This window comes from Harpia harpyja, chromosome 15 (genome assembly GCF_026419915.1).
Source record: "Harpia harpyja isolate bHarHar1 chromosome 15, bHarHar1 primary haplotype, whole genome shotgun sequence".
NCBI classification, from domain to species: domain Eukaryota; kingdom Metazoa; phylum Chordata; class Aves; order Accipitriformes; family Accipitridae; genus Harpia; species Harpia harpyja.
In genome coordinates this window covers 4179447-4201471 of record NC_068954.1, presented here as the reverse complement: position 1 = coordinate 4201471, position 22025 = coordinate 4179447, and the positions used below count along the sequence as shown (strand labels likewise).

The 22025-nt window shown below is 46.5% G+C and overlaps 2 protein-coding genes across 4 annotated transcripts in view; one reads left to right on the top strand and one right to left on the bottom strand.

Moving 5' to 3' along the window:
- Nucleotides 1-4990: 4990 nt before the first annotated feature.
- On the top strand, nucleotides 4991-21978 carry EFHC1 (EF-hand domain containing 1). Of its 2 annotated transcripts, XM_052809481.1 has the most exons (12): nucleotides 5145-5255; nucleotides 8259-8402; nucleotides 9136-9357; nucleotides 10867-11154; nucleotides 12975-13124; nucleotides 14476-14668; nucleotides 14986-15206; nucleotides 15982-16122; nucleotides 17343-17556; nucleotides 18190-18337; nucleotides 19188-19404; nucleotides 21339-21978. In XM_052809481.1, the coding sequence occupies exons 3-12, from the start codon at nucleotides 9283-9285 to the stop codon at nucleotides 21408-21410; spliced, it is 1719 nt and encodes a 572-aa protein (XP_052665441.1). In that variant the 5' UTR covers nucleotides 5145-5255; nucleotides 8259-8402; nucleotides 9136-9282; the 3' UTR covers nucleotides 21411-21978. The 2 variants fall into 2 exon arrangements, with proteins under 2 accessions (XP_052665442.1, XP_052665441.1); XM_052809482.1 differs by lacking the exon at nucleotides 8259-8402 and having other exon boundaries at nucleotides 4991-5255.
- The window catches only part of TRAM2 (translocation associated membrane protein 2), a 38212-nt gene continuing 22842 nt past the window's right edge, over nucleotides 6656-22025 (bottom strand). The window contains exon 12 of one of the 2 annotated variants that reach the window (XR_008238469.1): nucleotides 6656-7254. The gene's annotated coding sequence lies outside the window, so the exon portion shown is untranslated. Of the gene's footprint in view, nucleotides 7255-15151; nucleotides 15223-22025 lie in introns of those variants that run through there. The other variant, XR_008238468.1, reaches the window with a different exon arrangement.

Here is a 22025-nt window from a genome sequence, read left to right as displayed (position 1 = left end):
GTTCCAGGGGTCTTCCTCCTCCTTGCCTTTTTTGAAGACAGCAGTAGCATTTGCTCTCCTCCGGTCCTCAGGCACTTCTCCCAGTTGCCACGATAATTCACATCATTGACAGTGGCCTTGCAGTGACATCAGCTCATTCCTTCAGCACTTGTGTGTGCATCCCATGTTAAATATTCCCTGACTAGATCCTCTTTCACCAAGGGTACATCTTCCTTGCTCCAGCCTCTCCCCCTGCTCTCAGGGACCTGGGATTCCTGAAGGCTGGTCTTGCTGGTAAAGGCTGAGGTGAAGAAGGCATTCAGGACCTCAGCCTTTTCCATGTTCTGTGTAACCAGCTCCCACATCTTCCTGAGCAACGGGCCCACATTTTCCCTAGTCTTCCTTTTGTCACCTGTGTGCCTATAGAAGCCCTTCTTCTTGTCTTTGACGTCCCTGGCCAGATTCAATTTTAGCTGGGCTTTGGCTTCCCTAACCTCATCCCTGCATGCTCAGATAATGTCTCTGTTATTCCTCCCTATCCGTGTCCTTGGTTTCACCCTCTGTACGCTTCTTCTGTGTTTTGAGTTTTGCCAGGAGCTCCTTGTTTATCCACGCAGACCTGCTGGCATTTTTGCCCAACTTCCTGCTAATTGGGATGGACTGCTCTTGAGCTTGGAGGACGCAATCCTTGAATATCAGGCAGCTTTCTTGGGCCCCACTCCTCCCCAGGCCTTATCCCATGGGACTCCACCAAGCAAGTAGAGGTCTTTGAAGAGGCCAAAGTCTGCTCTCCTGAAGTCCGGGGTTGTGAGCTTGCTTTTTACCCTCCTCCCTCCCCTCAGGATCCTGAACTCCACCATCTCACGGTCACTGCAGCCAAGGCTGCCTTTGACCTTCATATGCCCAATAAGCCCTTGTTGGTGAGTAAGATGTCCAGCAAAGCACCTCTCCATGTTGGCTCCTCTGTCACTTGGAGAAGGAAGTTATCAGCACTGCACTCCAGGAACTGCCTGGATTGCTTATGCCCTGCTATGTTGTCCCTCCAGCAGATGTTGGGGTGGCTGAAGTCCCCCATGAGGACCAGGGCCTGCAAAGTGACCGCTCCTGTCTGCCTGTAGAAGACCTCATCCACTTGTTCTTCCTGCTTAGGCAGCCTATAGCAGACACCCACTACAATGTCACCCATACTGGTCTTGTCTTTAATCCTTACCCGTGAGCTCTCAGTTGGCTCATCATCCAGGCAGAGCTCCATGCACTTCAGCTGTTCTCTCACATAAAGGGCAGCTCCCCCTCCTCATTTTCTTGACCTGTCCTTCCTAAAGAGCCTGCATCCCTCCATGGCAACACTCAAGCCATGGGAGCCCTCCCATCATGTCTTCCTGATCCCAGCAAGATCGTAGCCCTGCAGCTGCGCACAGATCTCTGTAACTCATCACGCGTAGTCCCCATGCTGCCTGCATTACTCTACATGCACTTCAGAGAGACACCCCAGCACACGGATTTCCCAGAAAGGGTTGGGGGATTTCTCCATAATGGTGCCTTCTAAGCACTTCCTTGCTTACATGCAAACACTGGAGGTGACCCCGCTTCAGCTGTGTTTTGTTGATTTTATGATCTCTTTCTGTTACATCTGTCCAGGCCCTCTGCTCATCAACCTTGACCATCACTCCCTGAAAGGGCTGCTGGCAACTCTCTCCCTGCCATCATCACTAGTTTAAATCCTCTTTATCAGGAGGATCATGTGCGATCATGTATACCCAGTCCCCCAGGCTATACACTCGCTGTGAATTTCAGTCCTCTCAAAAAATCTGCTCTTTTCCCTTCTATTACCACCACACTAATAATTTTAATTATTATTTCTGAATATACCATGCAGACCAAGGCTTCCGTCCTGTTGTGGTTTCACCCACCAGAGGGCGAGATGTCTTCATCTGTGGCCGCAGAGAGGCTTCCAGTGCCACGAAAGCAGAGCCTTCAGCGCTAGCTCTCCAGACAGGCTTAGGAAAAAATGCTCCCATTCAAGCAGGCGTACAGCCAACTCTGCAAGAGATGCATTTCTGAGCGAGGGATGTACTTGCTAACATCTCACCCTCTCCAGAAGTGGCAGGGATTTCCCCAGATGAGTTAGGGCAAAGTTCTAAGTTTCCATGAAGTAAAAACTGGAGAGGAATGGGAGAAAACTTTTTAAACTAGAAACAAAAATAGAGACGTGTGGTATGCTGAGAAGAAACTGCTTGGTGATACTGTTTTAGGGAACATATTTACTACATGCCTGTCATTATCCAATATTACACACACACATATCCTTGATGTGTGAAAATCCAGAGACGGTTATTAGCAAAAGAGGGAATTGGCCTATCCAAAGCACATGAAGCCAAATGCAAAAAGTAAAAGAGCTTCCAAGGCAGAGGAATGAGGCATTTTGTTTCCGTCATTTCATGTATCACTAGCCACAGAGGACAGAATGTGAGAGAAGGTAACGATTTGTACTTCAAGCACCAGATACTGCGGCAGCGAGTTGCCTCAGAAGAGGTTCTTTTACCCAATAGCAATCTTTATCTGGTCTTATCCTTGCAGCATTCTGATAACATGGGCTAAGAGGCAGAGCATTAGCAAACAGCTCTAAGTGAGATGTTTCCTTCTTTGTTCTGTTAAGCAGCTGTTGAAGACGATCTCACTGACTAGGTCAGGGGAAGAATACATCCCAATGTTGCCTGCTGCTCCTGTTGACTTCAGAGAGAGAAGTGAAGCCTTAGCAGCCCTGGTAAAAAAGGAACTGAACATGCCCAAAGTTTAAGGCATTAAGCTACCTGCTGCATCTTAAATTCTGCAGCTGTTCCCAGTGACAGCTTATCCTTTATCCTGTAGTTCTTTGCTTTGTTCTGGCTGAAGACAAGGCCTGTTCTCAATCCAAAACAGTTCCTCTTGCTATGAAGCGACAAGCACTAAACTCATTCCGTAACAGTATCCTTTCTAACACACCTGTATCAAATATTTGGCCCTTGGGAGCCAATAGATGGGGTGGAAGAAAGGAAAAAATCCAAGCTTGTCCTGCTTCATCAGGGTGTCTGTTGGTGAGGTGGACAAATGCTGGCTACGATGACAAAGCAGTGTATAAAGTGGTGTGGGAGAGCGGTCTGATCTCTGAATCCCTGAATATTTCACTAGATGTGTGGATACTCGGGTGGCAAATTTCAGCCTACTGCCAACAAGCCTGGGCTTCTGAGTGTTTTTTAAAAGGCCCATTAGAAGTAGTCCTTGGATCCCTCAGACCACAGGTGGGGGTTATTGAAACACCATCCACTCTCCTTGCATGGGGATTCACCGGTCGGACTTTTTTATTGATGTGTATTACAGTAGCGTATATACACATAACAGCAGTCTTTCCTCTAAAAGGCATAAGCTTTAAACAGATAAGAGATCGGAAGTCTTGATAAAGACTTCCTTTTCCCTTTCACAAGTAGATAGTAGGGATGTAGGAATGTAGGAGGCTAAAGAGGCTTGTCTTAACCTTGGCAAGTCAGACTTGCCTCTACAGAAGTTGATGTCAAAGATGCAGCTGAATCCAGATCTTCTGAGTTCCACTTCAATTCCTTATTCCCTGTTTCTCCTCTCTCCTGCTTTATGGTCACTATTCCTAAGGAAGTACCAGCTTCTGCTATGGCTTTCCTTAATCTTCCTTTCTTCATTCCCATCTCCCTTAAAACACCCAGGAGGAATGTACTGGGGCTCACAGTCTTCCGATCCTATCCCTGCTGACGTTCAGAGCCTAAGATCCTACTTTGTGACCCTGGATAAATCCCCTGGCCATAGTTCCCCATTCATGCAAAGGGTGGGATAGCAGTACTCCTCCCCATTGGAAGCTGTGCACAGGGGCACTCTGCCACACAGCCGTGTTAAAAAGTTGCTTTTTTCCTAGAGGATGACCTGTGGCCCAGGGAGGCAAGTTTCCTTCTCTGAGGAAGTCCCTGGTCCTTGCTAAGTTCAGGAAACCTGCTAAACGGTGCTTGGATATCACAGCAGGAGAAACCAGAGAGAGCACTTTGGTCCCAGCACCTGCGTCTGAGTCAGCAGTCTCATTAGCAGCTTGCTGTGTTTCAGATCCAGCTCTTTCAGCCCTGCTTGGCCTTCAATCTATTATTTTCCTTTCTAAGGTCATCAGACTCATTCTTTATCTCCTACCGGCTGGCTTTCTTCTCTCTCCCACACTGTGCTTAGACAGACAGTCTGGCTGCATTTCTCTCTGCTTGACTTCTGCTTACAAAACTCTTCAGATCCTGCTGCCTGTCCTTGAATCCCAGCCTGGCCTGTCTTGCGTACTGTTGATAACGACACCAAGGGAAAGACATACGAAAAAACCCTTTTCTGCGTGGTGATTGACTTGGCTCTCTTTTATCTCTTATGTTCGGGAGTATGTTTGCACAACTACCTTTTCCTAGATGCCCCCCCCGCTACTTCTTTTTGCTGCTTCCTTCAGAAAGAGATGAAAATTGTGTTTAAAAGAGAGGAACTATGTCAGTGCTACGTATTACAAAACCCACCATTTCACAGCTAATATACATACTATATACATAATACACCAGCACAATCACATCTGTTAAAATGTTTTGAGCACTCCAGGTATGGATTTGGCCCCCCCCGCCTACTCCTCTCCCTGGGCACAGCGCAGGGCAGGGACAACTCCCCAAAGGCAGCGTAGCTGCCGTTTTGGAAGCCAGGAGATTTTAATAGCACGGACATAGCATAACCTCACAAGGGGGTGAGGGCCTGGCAGATGCAACACTGCGTTTACGCTGCGGGATGCCGAACGGCCCCGGCTGGGCGTGAGGGGGAGGAGGAAGATGGCGGCGGGCTGTGTTGGAGTAGGCCGAGGCGCGCTCAAATCCGTAAGAAAACAGGATTAATGCTTTCCACAGCTCCCGGGACTGCTGCTTCTCCACACTGCGGGGACGAAGCCGCCCTGCGCCCTCCCGCCGTCCCAGCGTGCCGGGGGCAGCCCGCTCCCCCCGGCCGCCGCCCGGACCGGCCCCACTAGGCCGCGCTCCCGCCCTCCCGTTGCCACGGCAACCACCCCCCCCAACGCCGCTCACGGCGCAGGCGCGGAGCGCGGCCGGCTCAGTGCGCATGCGCCTCTCCCCGAGCCTGCGCACTGGGCGGGCGGTTGCCGTGGAGACGGCGTCGCCGGAGGCCGGGGAGGGAGCGCTTCCGCCGCCATGAGCTCAGAGCCGGGGCCGGGGCTGCCCTTCCTCCCGGGCTGCGCCTTCAGGGACCCCACGGTGAGCGCAGCCGTCCGGTGTACCGTGCCTCTCGGGGATGCCTCCCTCCCCAGTTCCCCCGGGACACCCCTAAGCGCGGTCTGGCCTGGCCTAGCAGGTGAGCCCCTGGGAGCCGGGCCTCTGGCAGCCCCTGACGACACCCCCTGGGAACCTGGTACTCCCTCAGACCCTCCTCTAACTCCCCAGGAGACCTGGTACCCCTAAACTCACATAATATTCCCCCAGGGGACGTGTTACCCCCGGAACCCACCCCGAGGGAATCTCCTATTCCCTCAGACCACCCTCTAATTCCTCCAAGAGGCCTGGTACCTCCCGAAGTCACCTAACATTCCCGAGAGGACTTGGTGTCCTGGGAACCTGGTACCTCTCGAACTCACCAGGCACCCTTCAGGGGACCTGGTACCCTGTGAAGTGACTCCCAAGGGTCCTGGTGCCCTGTAAACTCATTTGATGCTCCCCAGCAGACCTAACACCCACTGAACTCCCCCCCCCCCCCCCCCCCCCCAGTGGACTTGGTGTTTTCCAAAGCCAACAAATATCTGCTGAACTCACTTCTGGGCGACCTGAACTCTCTGAACCCACCTGGTATCCCCTGACCCCACCCACAGCAGACCTGGTACTCCCTAAGTTCTCCCAATGTAATTGAAAGTCTGTTCCCAGCGGACCGAGTATCCCTGAGCCCACCCTCCAGGGGACATGGTACTCTTAATCTTGTCTCCGAGGAATCCATTGCATCTTGCACCCATCTGATAACCCCTGAAATTGTCCTGATAGCTTTGGAGAGGTAGGTTCCCCCAGCCTCATTTGAGACCCCAAAATCTTTCTCTATAACTGCAGAACTGCTATCTGCAAACTCACCCCATGGAGATTCAGTACCCCTGAATCCATCCAGTAGTTCCCCCGCCAGTTCTTGTGATACCCCAAGGAAAGGCGTATCCCCAAACTCACTTTACAGTCTTGAAACCTGATTCCCCCAGGAAAACTACTGTTTCTCTGAGCCATCTCAGTTTTCCCAAAGGGATGTTGTTCTGAACCTGCTACTCATTCTGATTCTGCCCTGAAGCGGGACCCATAAACTTACCTGATAGCCCCTCAACTGTCTTGCTATACCCTGGAGAACCAACACTGTCCAAACCTCAAGCAGTCCTCCGTTAGGAATTAATCCCCCAAACCATCCCAGTACAGTTATGTCCTGGACCCGCCTACCACCCTTAGAGGGACAGATACACCCTGAAGTTGCCAATCTTCTGGGCAATCAATACATTCCTGATAGGCCTTCCTCCAAAGCTCTGATAATTCCACAAATGCTCTCCTGGTGTTGCCTGGAGAACTGAATCCTTGATAGTCCACAGGGAACTAATGGTCTGGAACCTGAGAACCTGATAGTCTTCAGACTGCTCCCAGGTTCCGTGGAAGAAGTAGTGTCATCCTCACCCACTGCACTTGAATTGATACCTAAATGAGGAAGCAACCTCTCCTTTTCCTCATTCCCAATGGTCCACACATTAAGGATCTGATAACCCCAAATCTTCCCAATATCCTCTTGAGGAAGCAGTACCACAGATGAGAACTGATACTCTCTGAGTTCCCTCCAGTACTGTTTTGGAGCAGCTAATAGCTCTGCCCTTCCTTCTCCCTGGGGAAATGATATCCTGAGTCTTGACACCATTGCTTAACTTCAACTCAATGCTACTAACGTCAGTTTGAGAAACCAATATCCTGACTGCTTCCCTCAGAAGCAATGCTCCCGAACTTTCATAGGGAACAGAGAGACCAGGGCATGCCTTACATTTCCCTGGAGTTTAATATCCTCAAGAACAGGCTCTTCCATTTCCATAAGGTTCCGTATTCTGATTGAGGCCCCTTCTTCCCCCTGTTCCCTCCCAATACATCCAAGTTGCCTGGTCATCAGGAGAACAGGCCCCCAGTATGCTTTGGTATTCCAGGATAAGGAACCTCATGCACTTGCATGTGAACATTTGTCATGGGACATGCTGTGCTGAAAAAAAAAAGGCATTAGTTTGAAGCATTACAGACTTGGCAAAAAGGATGTTAATTCAGTGGAATTTCTTCAGATACAGACTGGCAGTAACTGAGATTAGGAATTTACATTCTGCATTTTCCCTTTTAAATTTACATTAGTCACCTGATACTGTGAGATGTTATCTGGCATCCATGCTCACTTGGGAGAGCCTATTGACTCTGGGAGTCTTATGAATATATCAGGTGTTTTCTTTAGGCAACTGTGGGCCCTTAAAAGCCTGTGCACTTCTGACAAACACTGATATTGCCCAATTTAAAGACAAACTTCCTGGTTTTCCTTGAATATTTTTCCCACAGCTTTCCCTTGGTATTTATTTAACAGAAGAAAATGGCAGTTCTGTAGCAGGGCTAATGTTTATAAGGCATTCTGTTAACATGTCTTCAGTAAACTCTCTTGTTTTCACCTGAACCTGTTTTCCTAACTGCTCTGTCCACAGCATTGCAAGATCCGTAGTGCCAGTTTAAAGAGAAAACAGGCAATTATGTGAAATTCAAGTGGGGCCTTGAAGGTATAAATAAGATTAGAGGCTTAACCATGAGGAGTGAGGGAGGGGGTGGAGAAGAAGTGGTTCACATGCCTGAGGTTGGACTGATTGCAAGTCTGGATCTGGAAAAGGAGCTGAAGCTTGTTCCTTCAGTGCTAGAAATGCGTACAATTCTGTTTTACTTGGCAAAAATCAAAGTAAAGTCGGGGATTTTATTGTCAGGGACTCACAATTTCTCCTGCTTTCTCTGGAACATTAAGTGCTGAAAGCCCAGTGGGACCAGCCAGGCATGGGTTATTTCAAATACTTTCAGGATTGCAGGTGAGATGCCAGGCATGGTGGACTGTACAGAAAGTCAAGTAGCTTGGTGTCACTCAAGTCTGATCCTAACCTTCAGTAGTGAAGAACAGGACTGGACTGACAGAGATCAGGTCCTATTCACAGCTCTGACATTTTCTTGTTGTGTGTCCTTAAGCAAAACGGAACTTCCTGTGCTGTCTGGATAATTATTTAGCTTGAAGAATGGCTCAATAGCTGGCGTGAGGCAGATATTGAAGACAGGTGAGAGGATCCAAGAAGCTCAAAACTGAGATTAAACAAACAAAGCAAAAAATAACAGGTGAATCCTATAGCCAACATTATACAGTGCTCACAAAGATAGAATTCTTCTCGTCTTATCGGGCTTCTCATTAATCTGCTATAGGGTCTTACATTGTGGTTGTGATTATTTAATGTGTGACCCTTGCATAGACTGTGGAGAGAGGTGGTGAAACAGCTAATGTGGTTTGGTACATTTCATAATTGCAGTTCTGTGAGCATGACACACCTTGATTTAGCCCAGCAAAGAAAATTCTGTGAACATCATCCCCAGGAGAGGGTTAACAAAATAAACAGCGATGGAAAACACAGAAGGTGCACAAGGTGTAATAGTCAAGGGAGCACCATAAGGCAGTAACAGAGTGAGGTCCCATGGTGCTCTGTACTGCCGTAACACAGAGTAGGGAACAAAGAGTTTGCAGAGAAATACTTGGGCAGATAAAGTGCTGTCACTCCATTCTAGGCACTGAGAATAGTGGCAATAGGGAAATTAAGTGATTTAAGCTCATGGGAAGTGGGTGCCAGTGGTAGGATTTGAGTTCACTCTGATGCTTCGTTCCTCCAGCCACTTACTGCTTTTTCAGCCTTCTTGATCCAAGTGTAAAATCTGATTGTAAATAACTGCTGCAGTAGGTTATAATAAAATGCTGGGGGGGCATTCTGGATGTTACACTCTTTTACTGTTTTTCTGTGCTTTCAATAGCCGTATCCACTGAGTGCATGCAGTATTTTAACAGCTGGATTTCCTTCCACAGAAAACATCTTTTCATCGGTCCCAGACACTGGGCTACAAAAATGGATTTGCCTTTTCTCGGCTGCCAACAGTGGGGATCGGTGGGGAGCGACTATATGTGAACCAGCTTTCTCAAGCTGAATTAGATGAATTATCCAACAAGAGACCCATGCTGACCTATGGGCAAGCCAAGCAGGCCCCACCTTCAGGCTTCATTCCAGCACATGTGGCTTTTGACAAAAAGGTATAAAGAAGCTTATTCCAGGAATATCGCTGGCCAAGTTTGGAGACATAAACAGTCAGCTCCAGGGTTCATGGGACAGTGTACAGCAGTTTTCAGATGCCATAGCCCTTAGTCAGAGGCAGCTGAACCCCAGACTGAAAGAGGCTTTCTTTGCTCGGGAGGAGGATTATAATACGTAAACGATGTAAGACATTCCCCACAAGTTATGCTAGAGCCTTTCCAGCAGGCATTGGAAAAGAAGTTTGATTAACTCTGAAAAGCTTCAGTTTATAACCATTGCCCTGTAAACCACAGCCTGACCTTCTGTGTTTCCAAAACTATGTTGAGATTGTAACTGAGCTTAAACTGTAAAAGACAGTCTGCAATGGGGACCCTGTTAGACTGTTTTACTGTGGTCTATCTATTTATGCTTGTGTTTGTCACCACAGCGTGTTACAGCCTGTACTGCTCCATTAGTACTTCCTACGTTACATCTTGGTGATCTTATCGGACTAGGAGGTGGCTATGTGTCTGCTTGGAGCAGTCCTGAGCTGACCCTTGATTTTAAACGTGCCAGTGGCACAGACTGCAAGCTGGCGAGTGCAGCCGCAGCCACGGACAGAGCAGTCGCTGCAGAGTGTGCGAGGCTCAGCAGACCTGAGTGTGTGCAGAGGTTTGCATGCTGCCAGGCAGGCCTAGAAAGGCAGTCTGCAGCCAACCCTCAGCCCATCTGTGAGACAGTCTGGGGAACAGATGTGCTGTGTTAATTACTGAGGCTATTCCTTCAGAGTAATGTAGATGTTGCCGTTTAATCTGTCAGATACTTCGCTGCCCCTTCATCCAAGCCAGAGTAGCAGCAGGGATGCCAGTGCTGCTGGGGGAAGCCACGGTCCCTTTTGAAGCACTTTTGCTGGCTTGTAGGAAATTGCTGGCTTTATCATCTCTTAATTACCCAGGCCTCTGGGTTGATGTAGGCTGGGTATGCAAGGCCTGATTGGCCACCTACATCCTCTTAGGGGCATTGAATGATCTTGGAAGGAATATTCCTCATACTTCTGCCAAGCACAGGAACTGTGATTGACTGACTGGTTTGTCTCCTTGTTTCTCCAGCACAGATTAGCTTTTGCTGTCAGTGCTGAATAGATGTGATTTAAGATGACCCATGCAGATTTTAAAATCCACAGATGTGGTTGAATCTTTACTAAAATCTCCTGATAGCTTCCCTAAATCAGGGTCTGCAACGCTGACAATAGTAAAGGAAGTAATGTATGTCAGAAAATTAGATTACTGGCAGTAACCAAGCACCTGGCAGTAAATTTGTAAAAGGCACGTCTTGATAAAAGCCCTCATGATGCCTCTGCCAACAGTCACAGATTAAGATACAGTTGGCTTTGATGATTTTATAGATTACAGTCCAGTAATTCTGCACTACCAAGGCAAATTACAAATAAATTATTGGTCTTAATAGACTAATCGTGGTGTTAAAATTGTTTCTTTCTCTCCCCCTTTGTTATATTGCCCCTTTGGCAGATTTTGAAATTTGATGCCTATTTCCAGGAAGATGTTCCTCTCTCTGCAGAAGAGCGTTACCGGATCCGCCAAGTGTGTATCTATTACTATTTGGAAGATGACAGCATGTCCGTCATAGAGCCTGTTGTGCAGAACTCTGGTCTTCCTCAAGGCAAACTTATCAGACGCCACCGGGTGCCCAAGAATGACCATGGGGATCATTACCACTGGAAAGATCTGAATCGGGGCATGAACATCACCATGTATGGCAGGACGTACCGCATAGTAGACTGTGACCCATTCACACAGGTGTGTTGCTTGTACAGAGAACACTGACACAAAGAATCCCAGGAGCTACAGGTGCACAGACATGTTAAGAGTCCAGTAGTCTGCATCTATAGCTTTCACAATATGGTTGCTCACAATCTTTCATTTTGCTTTTTGTGAAGACTTCTTTCTTCAGATCAATGGGGAGTTCAAGGTATGATAGTTGCTGAGGGCATGTTAATTGCTCAGTATTTTTGCCCCAGGGCTGCTGGGAGCCCATCCTTTGTCCTCAGGACTTCTTACAGTACAAATTCAAAGTTAATTTCTGTGTGTGCAACAGTTTAACTGCTTAGAGTCCAGATGAAACATTGTGCATATGTGAGAGAGAAATTACTGATCCTAACTCTTTTTTGACTTAATACTCCTCTGTTAAGAATAGGGGAAGGGAATGCAGTCAGTAACTCTGCACCCATCTACAGCCAAGCCAGAAGAGCGGTCATGATCCGTGGGTTGAGAGTCGTGGTATGAACTGACCTTTCTAAGAGAGCTTACTCATTGCCTGCTTTTCTATTTCTGACAATTTCTGTACCAGTAAATGTGATAATAACAATCCAATATCAAGTAATAACAAATACCAGTATACTGGTATCCTGTTAGATTGTCCCCAGTATAATCTCAGCCCTGGTCAACTACTATTCTTCCAAGCAATTCCCAGGAGTGGTCGAGGGGTTAGAATGCTCCAGTGACCATTCCCAATAGGTGAGTTACATGCAGCCAACCTGTCCTGGAGGCTGAGAGAGTTTAGATGCAGGTTGTTCCTTGCCAGTTGGCCTCAGTGCCCAGGAATGTTCCCAAGCATATATAATATATTGGTATGTATGTGGCTGTTGAGAACATGTGGGGCCAGCTCTGCTGGAACTGGATGAGCGTTAAAGTCAGTTCACATCAGATGAAGAGCTGGTTCTCATGTAAATGTTGGCTGGTTAATGGAAAACATTAAATGAGCTACATGGGTCTACATCTCAAGGCCACTAGTCTACTTATCATTAACTGGCATCCTCCAGACCAGAAAATAGTTAGTCTGAAAGTGTAAGCCTGCTTTGTGAGTCTTCAGGGTGATCTCACATGCTTGTTGGAGGTGTTTGCATAGGTGCTTCCTGCGCTGAATGTTTTCATGGGCCACTTCCCAAGGCCAAAAAGGGAAGAAGTCCCTTGACTTCAGAAGTTGTTTTGGGTGACTGATGTGAGTACACAAGTAATACCCTAGAGTTTGTTGATGCATCTAAGGTAAGAAAAAACTCTCTTTATAAACAGATTGTCCTCTCTCTGTGGCAAAACTACTCCTCCTGAAAGATGGACTGAAGCTGCCACTCTGGAACATATCCTTGTGGCCCGAAGGGCCTTGGTGAGCCTAGTGTGGGTAATGCTAACTTCCACTATCTGACACACTGGGGAGCCCTAGGTCTCTTGCAAATTCCGACTGACTACATCTGCGGTTTTACACTAATTTAATTTTTTTCATTTACATAAAAGAGACCAACTGACAGTTATCCTCCATTTAAAGCCCTAAGGCCAAGGAAAACTGTGCTCAAGTAAAATCTGAGTTAGGATGTTGAGGATAGGACTGCCCTGAGTAATTAAAGGGCAAGGAAAGCTGAGAAACAGCTTAAACACAAACATCTTGGTCATCTTCATCATTGTATTTGCTATTGCAGTAGAACTAATACTCCTGTAGCCTGGTGGTCTGTGAGGAATGAACTTGCAGTATTCTGACAACACTCATCTCAGCCCATCTGTAATCTCTAGTTACGTCTTACCTTCAGAACTCACGGCAGCATTAATACCTCAGATGACCTTCCTAGGTGTTCCTGGAGAGCCAAGGAATTGAACTGAACCCTCCAGAGAAAATGATTTTTGATCCTTACACAGAACTGCGTCGGATGCCTATGCGCAAGTACATCACACCATCAGATTTTGACCAACTCAAACAGTTTCTGACTTACGACAAGCAGGTGAGAGAACTGGTAGTGATTACCCACATTACAGACTATATATGTTATTGAAAGCTGAGTCTTGTGAGTGTCTGCAACCTTACTCATTCTAAAAAATCTCAGTCTGCTGAACAGACTCCACATTTGCTCCTTTCTTGGCTTTAGTGAGAAACAAAACCTTTTATGTTTTTGCTGGGCTTTGTGCCTTGTAAACAGCTTCTTTTTGGATTGCAGAGCCTATGCTCTAGATCCTCCATTTCTCTCTTGCTTTCTGTTGGGATGAGGCAAGCCACCTGCCTTGGGAAGTTAGCAGGTAAGGCCAGGTGCAGTTCTAATATGAATGGGCATGCTGCATCCACTCCTCTCTTACCCCAAAACATTGATGCCATGTGCCAGAGTGGACAATTTCAGACAAACACAAATGCCACAATGTAAGAAACCCTATAGACTACATCTATACTAGAAAATAAAACAGCCAGGACACAACCTGAGTTCTGCATATTGTCCCTGGCCAGCTATCAATCACAGTTCCTGGCTATCAGCTAGGTGTTAGCACAGGCCAGGATCATATCCAGTTGCCATTTTGGTTATGGGCACCCTGTTTGGAGGGGAGCAGACAGTTTTGCTGTGTGGATGCGAGCTGGGCCATGCCTGCCATTTTACTGCCAGTAAGCCTTGGTTACTCAAGTCTGTGCTGGGCCAACTCTGCCTGCAATGGCTATTGGGCTGCCTGTTTAGGAGCTGTACCTTGGGGAACTCTTGAGCATTGTAGTGTGAGGAGTTTGATTTCTGTGGCATTAAAAGATTATATTTCCACTAGGCAGAAATAAGATGGGGTCTGCAGTGAATGCAGTCTCTTCAGGACTGCCGAGTGCATTCCCCTCTGCCTTCCTCAGCATGAGAGTGGAAAAGAATTGGCCATGACACCTCTAAGAGGTTTAAGAGTCAAAACAAGATTCTGTCTTGCTGTATTAAGTTTCATTATAAAAATCACTTCCCTTAAGGCTACTTCCCTACTCATTCCTGGGCAATTATTTTCTGCTGCTTTTTAATCACTTCCCCCCCCATTTTTCCTCATGCTTCCTGAACTAAATTTCTTGTCTTAGCATAAACCGTTCTCTTTCACTTGCTGCTGCCAAGGTAAGCCAGGCCTGTCCAGCTCTCCAGGCCCCTGCTGCCCTTCCCACTGCTGCCTCAGCAGCCCATTCATCCCAGTGCCCACAGTACAAGGGCTTAGTTCTTCCATGCCTGGCAGAGAAGATTGGTGAGATGCCTCTAATCACCCAACCCATTTCAAACCACTTCATTTGGACAAAGCATGAGTAATTCTAATCCATGTTTGTCTTCTCTGCCTCTTTTTTCTCCACCCCAGGTCCTTCGCTTCTACGGCATGTGGGATGACACTGACAGCATCTTTGGTGAGAACAGGACTTACATAATCCATTACTACTTGGCAGATGACACAGTGGAGGTTCGGGAGGTCTACAAGCAAAATGATGGTAGAGACCCATTCCCAATACTGATAAAACGCCAACGCTTGCCCAAAACCTTTGTGGACAAGAAAAGTAAGTTTAGATTGGCCAGCACATCTGTCTGTGCTGAAGTGCCTTGGTGGGTGGACACATATGTGGTGGCTGTGTCAGAGGTACAGTGAGTCTGGAGAATTTTTGCTGAGAACATTCCAAATGTCATCAGTTATCGGCCAAAGAAAAGTTCTTTAAATGATCACTAAATTTTTTATCTTTTGGGAAACAGTGGCAGGACAGCAGTATCAACAGCTCCCTGGAGGTGTTTATACAGCTTGCTTTTGTGCCTCTTTTCACGAGGAAATGTTAACATCTACCTGATTGATTTCTTTTTCCTTTTGTTGCCTTGTCCTTAGAGACCTTCCCAAGCTGTGTGCTGGAGATCTCTGATCAGGAAGTACTTGAGTGGTACACAGCTAAAGATTTTGCTGTTGGCAAATCTACCACCCTCCTTGGACGCACCTTCTTCATCTATGATTGCGATGAGTTCACACGAAACTTCTATCGTGACAAATTTGGCATCACAGACTTCCAGCCAGTGGAAATAAAGAAGAAACCACTTGAGGAAGTTCCACAGGTACTGCAAACCATTTCTCAAAGGAAGAGAGGGAAGGAAGCAGCTGGTATAAGCTCTTATAGTAAAGTATATGTTCAGCTTAGTAAGAACTTATAGTAAACAAGTTCAGCTTAAAGAAAAGAGCAAGTAACTTGAAAAAAATGAGGCAAGAGTGGTCATAATTGATATAAAAATGAAAGTCCTCTGAAACTGTTGATTTCTAATACTGGAAAGGACAAAGCACTTGCTAATAGTGATAGAAAGAACCCTGGTTATGTCTATACTAGAAAATTAAAGAATGTCAGGGTTTGTTTTTGGCTGGGAAGCCAACTCACAGTCTGGCTGCACTCATACCACTAAAGTCTCCTTCACCTCTAAAACAGGGTTGCAAAGTCCAGCTGCCTACTGGGAATGGTTACAGCCCTTGTTACCTCCCAAACTGAGCCTAGGAATGGTTTGGAATGCTAGCTGGCCTAGACCACAAACATAACAGTTAACAGTGTAACCATATAGATGACTGAGTTCCTGTGCACAGGAAGGTTTAGTTATCAGTATAGCCATAGTCTCTTTATTCAGAGAAATCACCTGGCTTTCTGAATTTCAGATTTTCTTAATTCTCTTAAATATTGTCTATGGCCAGGCTAGTAGCATTTCTACTGGGCAGGATGTCACAGCTATTGCTACGTGGTGACAGAAGATTTTTTCCAAACAGATGGTTTTTCTGATAAGCTGTCTTGCAGACATTGTCTTGTTCTTAGTTTCAGCTGTTTATGCTTGATATCTCCTCTGGATGCAGGTAATTCCTCCCTACAATGGTTTTGGCATCCTTGAAGACTCTCTTCAGAACTGCTTTTCTCTGCTTCCAAAGCCTCCTCGGAAAGATGTAATTAAGATACTAGAGAATGACCGCAAGGTGCTGCGATACCAGGTGGCCCTGGTAAGTGCCTGCCTTGACGGTATAGTGCCAGCTTATGTTGTAGAGTCAGAAGGATGGGAGGAACAGCCTGCTCAGACAAGGCTGTTAGCAAATTCTCCTCTGTGCTGGTGGGAAAAGAGAGTTCCGCAAGCCAACATGAGTGCCCCGTAGGGGATGCCGTTGGGTTATTGTGTACTTGCTGTGACAATTAGTGGCACGCAAAGGTAGAAAAAAACAAGACCAGAAAGTACAAAACAGGCATGCTACAAACCCACAGCCATTTATGGAAAAACTCCCACTGACATCAGCATGTGACAGATGGCCCTAACTGAAACAGCATTGCAACTGGGCACTGTGCCTCTGCCTGCCTTCAACCGCTGCCACAAGCGTGAGCTTGCTGTCTCTCCGCTGCTGGCTCCCAGCATCTGTCCTTCTCCAGGCTAGTCCTGGCCGCAGCAGCCAGCAAGGGGCTGTGCTAGCAGAGCAGCCAAATGCCAGCACAGAAGCCGGGGAGTCCACGGGGATGGTGCTTTCCGCCCACGACAACAGCATTCAGGCCCTCGCCTTTGTGCCAGCTTTACAGTTGGTTTATGCAAGGAGCCTCTGGCACATCCAGTAGTAGCAATGGCATTTCCTGTGCTGCCTGGTGCCTGCCCTCTCCAAACACTCAGAGTGAATAAGGGCTGATTTCTTTTTCCTATTGTGCAGGAGTTCCTAAAGGTCACAGCTGATGAGTTCAGATCCACTTAATTTTAAACTAAGCAAGTAAACCTAGTGGTGTGTCAGGGGAGTGTCTTCCTGTGACTAAGAGCTGGAAGCAGCACCAACCTCTCTCAGGCACTCATTGTAACGAAAAATGTAACTTTAATACTAAATTTTACAGCCAGTCTCTCTCTCTGATGAATCATTCCATACAGGATATTCCTTTCTCTTGGATTACTCAGTCTGTGGAAACACTGAATATACTTGGTCACTGCAGCCCAGATTCTGCTTCTGTTAGCCAAGTAACCTTTGCAAGTAACCTTTGAAATTCAGATACTTAATGCTGTCTAGGGCTTTGTTATGCTATGTCAGCATATCTGTAGCTTTTGGCCTATATCAAGCGCTTTGTTTAGTCAGCTATTAAAAAAAAGCTGTGAACTCTGGGTGCTTATGAGTAGGTTACTAGATGCTCCTAAGCACCCCAGGAAAGAAAAACCTGGTTCAAATGTTCTTTTCCAAAGCCACTATCTTTCCTCTAGGAATCACCAAACCCTGAGGACAGAAAGCGTCGTTTCATCCTCTCTTATTTCCTCTCCGATGACATGATCAGCATCTATGAACCCCCAGTCCGTAACTCTGGCATCATTGGAGGCAAATACTTAGGAAAGACCAGAGTCGCCAAACCAGGCTCTACTACAGAGAATGCCACATACTATGAGCCCTCTGACCTCACCATCGGTTCTACAATTGAAGGTAAAATGCAGCCTGGATTGATAATACTCTCTGAGCAGTGTTGGTTTTCAGTGCCTGCTCCGCTATGTCTTTTATTGCACGGACAGTGCATATACCTTCCTTCACTTGAAAGATCTGTTCCTTCTGGCTCTCATCACATTTGAGTTTCCAGATCACCAGCTGGTGTACATTGATATAACTCTGTTACTGTCAATGTTTGGACCTTTGACATAATTAGGAAAAAAGAGCTACATTCTCCATAGTATGTGTTCAGTTTCCATTTTGGGACCTGCCAGGATTCACAGGATTAAAGCTATGTTAGATGACTTCCAGTAGCAAAGGTTTATCCTGTAAGGAAAATCTATCCTGTAAGGAAAAATAAATGTAATACTGAAATATTTAGAAACACACCAGTGCTAATGTGGGAGTCATTTTAGGCCCAAGCACAGGGCCTTTGCTCTCAGCAGCTGCTTTTCTTGCAGCAAAACTCCCTTTGAGTCAGTGAAACTATTCTCACTTCAAGGACTGAAACAGCAGAGCTCGCTCAAACCTGAGCCCAGCCACAAGAGAAACCATGTTCTCGCCTGGATGATGAAGTGACTTACCAATGCTGAAAGGCAAGTAACACTGCTTTCTTTAATGCTTCTTCCCCAGTGTTTGGCCACAGGTTTGTTATCACTGATGCTGATGAATATGTGCTTAATTATATGGAGAGCAATGCAGAGAGTTTCCCTGCGGCAACACTGCAGTCACTGAGGGATCATTTTCGCCCACGGCAGGTGGTAAAGGAGACTGCCAACAGGTAAGCTTCAAAGGACGGCATTGTGGAGCTAAATAAGACTCAGGTTGAAAGCTAAGGGCATTTCCAGCAGCCTCCATGGGCTCCAGCTTGCTGTCTAATGGCTGCTCGGCTGATTATTCAGTTCCAAGAGCCTGTGTCTGGACACATACAGAGGTGGTCAAGTGTGTGCTATATAATGTTGTGGCTTCTGCTGACCCGAAAACCTTGCGGGACAACTTGGGCTCAGCAGCAGAGATATTTTCAGCTAAATGGACACAGTCATCTTTTCCCAAAAGACAGCAGTTAACTGTAACATGCTGCTAACAGTATCTGCATGAGCCACGAGATGGTTGCAGGCTCAGCGGATGGTTGGTGGAGTCTTTTTTTCATTTGCTCTGGCTGTTCTTATCAGCCCATCAGAGCCTAGACCACATCCTCTTTTTTAGCTGTCTGGACCCATTTTGGGTGACCCAGAAACAACTCTGTTACCTTACAACACACTTTGGAGTCAGTTGGTATCATGGTAGTTCAGGGGCTCATGTTGAAACTAGGGTGGCATGGAGTTCCTGGAACTAAATGGAACACACAGGAAAACGCTCCTTGTCCCAGAGCACTTGCAGACAAAAGGTGCATGGGGGAAATGTCCTGCAAAGGGAAAACAGTTTACCTAAATTTCCAAGATCAGGAGTGAGCTTCATCTCCACGTCCAAGCTGAGATGAGCTTGCCACAAAAACCAAGCACCCCAGAAGCCTGCTGTGTGTTCAGAAATACAGTCTGGCTAGCCATGGCGGGCAGCCAGCACACAAGTGTCACAGTAAGGCTGCCAGAAGTAGCTTTTACATGAAGCCCCGTTCTTCCTTTCTTCTACAGTGACATCCCTATGCTTGGGACCAGCAAGCAGGAACTGGATGAATTAATTGTGCAGGTTCGGGAAGAGCTGAAGCTCCATAATTACTTGAACAACAAGAACATTCGGGAGGCATTTCTTCAGTGTGACAAGGATGGCTCTGGCATCCTGGACAAAGCAAAATTTTTAGCCCTTTGCGACAGCTTGAGTGTGCCAACCAATGCCATTCTTGTTAACAAGGTAAGAAGGAAGGGGTGCTGTGCATATTGAATTCTCCTCCTACAGCTCTTCCAAAAGAGCTCTTCTACAAACCCTACCAACCCTAGCCAGGCAAGACCAACAGCTGCTCTACCCTATGAAGGGGAATAGCTTCAAGAAAAGGGCAAGAGAGTCCCAATTCAGAAAGGCCTCTGAGTTGTTGGACTGAGCCTGTGTCTTAAAGGAGGAGATAATAATTGCTGTCCTCTAAGTAAAGGGAAGAAATGTTACCCAGGTTGCCCACCAAATGAGTAGCCTAGTGTTTGGCTGCACTGTTATGTGAAGCCTGAAAATGCCTGCTGGATCAAATCTCAGAGATGAGCAGGAGAGGTTGTGTATCATGATAGAGATCAGGCACAGGCTACTGCAGAGTTACTGAGTGTCTGTCATGACTTAAGCACACCTGGGCTTGAGTAGAGATGACACTGAGGTGCTTAGGGAATGAGCCTTAGGAAAGCTTAGACGCATTCTGGATTTAACAGCAACTGAACTGAAGATTTGAGAACTAAATATTATATATATAAAAAAAGAAATTAGAATCATAACCACTTGGTTAAGCACAAGTAAAACATAGGCTTGCTGGGCACTGTGAGCAACAGCACATGGAGATGACAGTCTGCATAGCAGAAAATGTGAGGGAAACTGAAGGGAAAAATTCATGCAGCAGGGATGGAGGATCCTTTCAGGAATATGACTGGCAAGGATGCTTTCTTAGCATAATATGATATGCAGTAGATTAGTGGCCAATAAAGGCAGACTCAGAGTTTAAAGAAATCTAGAAACCAGAGGGAGTATTTCCCTTGCTAAAAAAAAACATTTTCTAAACCAGCCAACCGTGGGCATCACAGCTGTGGTTAGAAAGGTGCACAGGTGGGGTATTTATGTCTCCAAATGTGCAGTGAATAAAGGCCTTTGACCAGCACCCAGGGCTTTGCTGTACTAGAGTTCACCAGAGACCGCTCTGCCCTGAGGAAGTTACAATGTGGTGACAGTCCTTCCTGCTTCCACTCCGAGAACGGGAGATGAAGTGACATGCCCAAGAGCACGTGGAGAACCTGTGACAATTGAGGTTAAACCTCCATGTTTGAATCCCCATCTAGGACCTATACACAAAAGCATCCCTTTTCTCTCTTGAAATCTTAATAAGACTGTGTGCAGAGCCCTCAGATTTGTGGCAGTGCTATAAGTTAAACATACGGCAGACTGTTAACTACTGTCTGGATCGGAGACGAGCACAGCTGTCAGTCACACAAGAGCAACTGTAGCAAAACTGTCTCCAGGCGACAAGGGAAGAAGAATCCTTTCAAGGAACTGTGATATTAGACCCTTTCCATCTCCCTGGGTGTCAGAAGGAGATTAGTTATGCAATTAAAGAAACAAAAGCTCTCTCTCTTCCCCTTAAGCACACAAAGGCTATAGCTCTGTAACACAATGCAGGGTCAGGCACAGATACCAGAACTGTCTCATTAGTAGGGCTGTCGCTGAGCTCAATTATCTGTGTCTCCACTTTATGCTGTGTGCACACACCAAAGCAACACCAGTGAACAGTAACTGTTCAGATATGCTGCCCCCATCCCACTTCTGGCAGGGATTTCTATGGGGTTTCTGAAAGATTTGCTGTGGCCTATGTCAGTCTGTGGCCACGCTTTATTTTTTTGTGGATCTATTGCCACTGTGGTGATACTCAGAAGGCAATTGGGATTAAACTCAAACACTTTAACTCTTCCCGTTGCATAAATCAGTGTCATCTATAAGCATTCAAGGTTACCTGTGATTCAGGACTACTAAGGCAGTAGGCTCTTCCACACAGGGGAATAAGATCTGCTCTGTCTCTGGGCACTTTCCCCTAAAAACCCAAATTTGCAGCTTCTTCCAACTCTTTATGGTGTTTGTTGTGGTTTTTTTTTCCCCTCCAGCTGATTGACCTATGTTCTTGTGGAGAAGACAAGATAAACTACCATGACTTCCTTAGAGCCTTCCCCTCGTGATCTTTGCCCAGAAGCCGAAAGCGCAAGACCAGCATTAAAATTCTTAGCTGACTTGACTTTAAGACATTATACTTCAAAAAGGATGCTCTAGTCTTCACCTTTGCTTCACTCACTCTCCACCTTCCATTCTCACTAGAGCCAGCTAATTTCACCTTCATTTTGTTAACATTTTTTTCTTTCCTAACCTTTCCCTGCCCTTTTAGCCACCACCAACTCAGCCTCACAACTGCTGGATATTGAAATGAAACTCAGAGGAGAAAAAACTTCAGAGAACCAAAGCCAGGTTCTCCTGTTTGTCTCTCAACTTTCTAATGCAGTACAGCAAGGCTTGCTAGAGCTAAAGCTCTCTACAGCCTGGAATGATAACCACTTTAGATTTCTCTTACAGAGTCAAAAGGGACCTTTCACCTTCAAGCAGCAAAGACTGCCAGTTTAAATTGTTATTTGCATTGCAAGAAGATCGAAGAGCCCTGCCATGGACCATGATAAACTCACACTTGCTAGTCTGAATGTAAGCAAGCCATGCGTGGCTGCTATAAAAGTGTTAATAAATCTGCTTTAACTAGAAGTACCTCAATGGCTGGAATAACTAAGGAAAGTGGCGGGGTGGGGGGG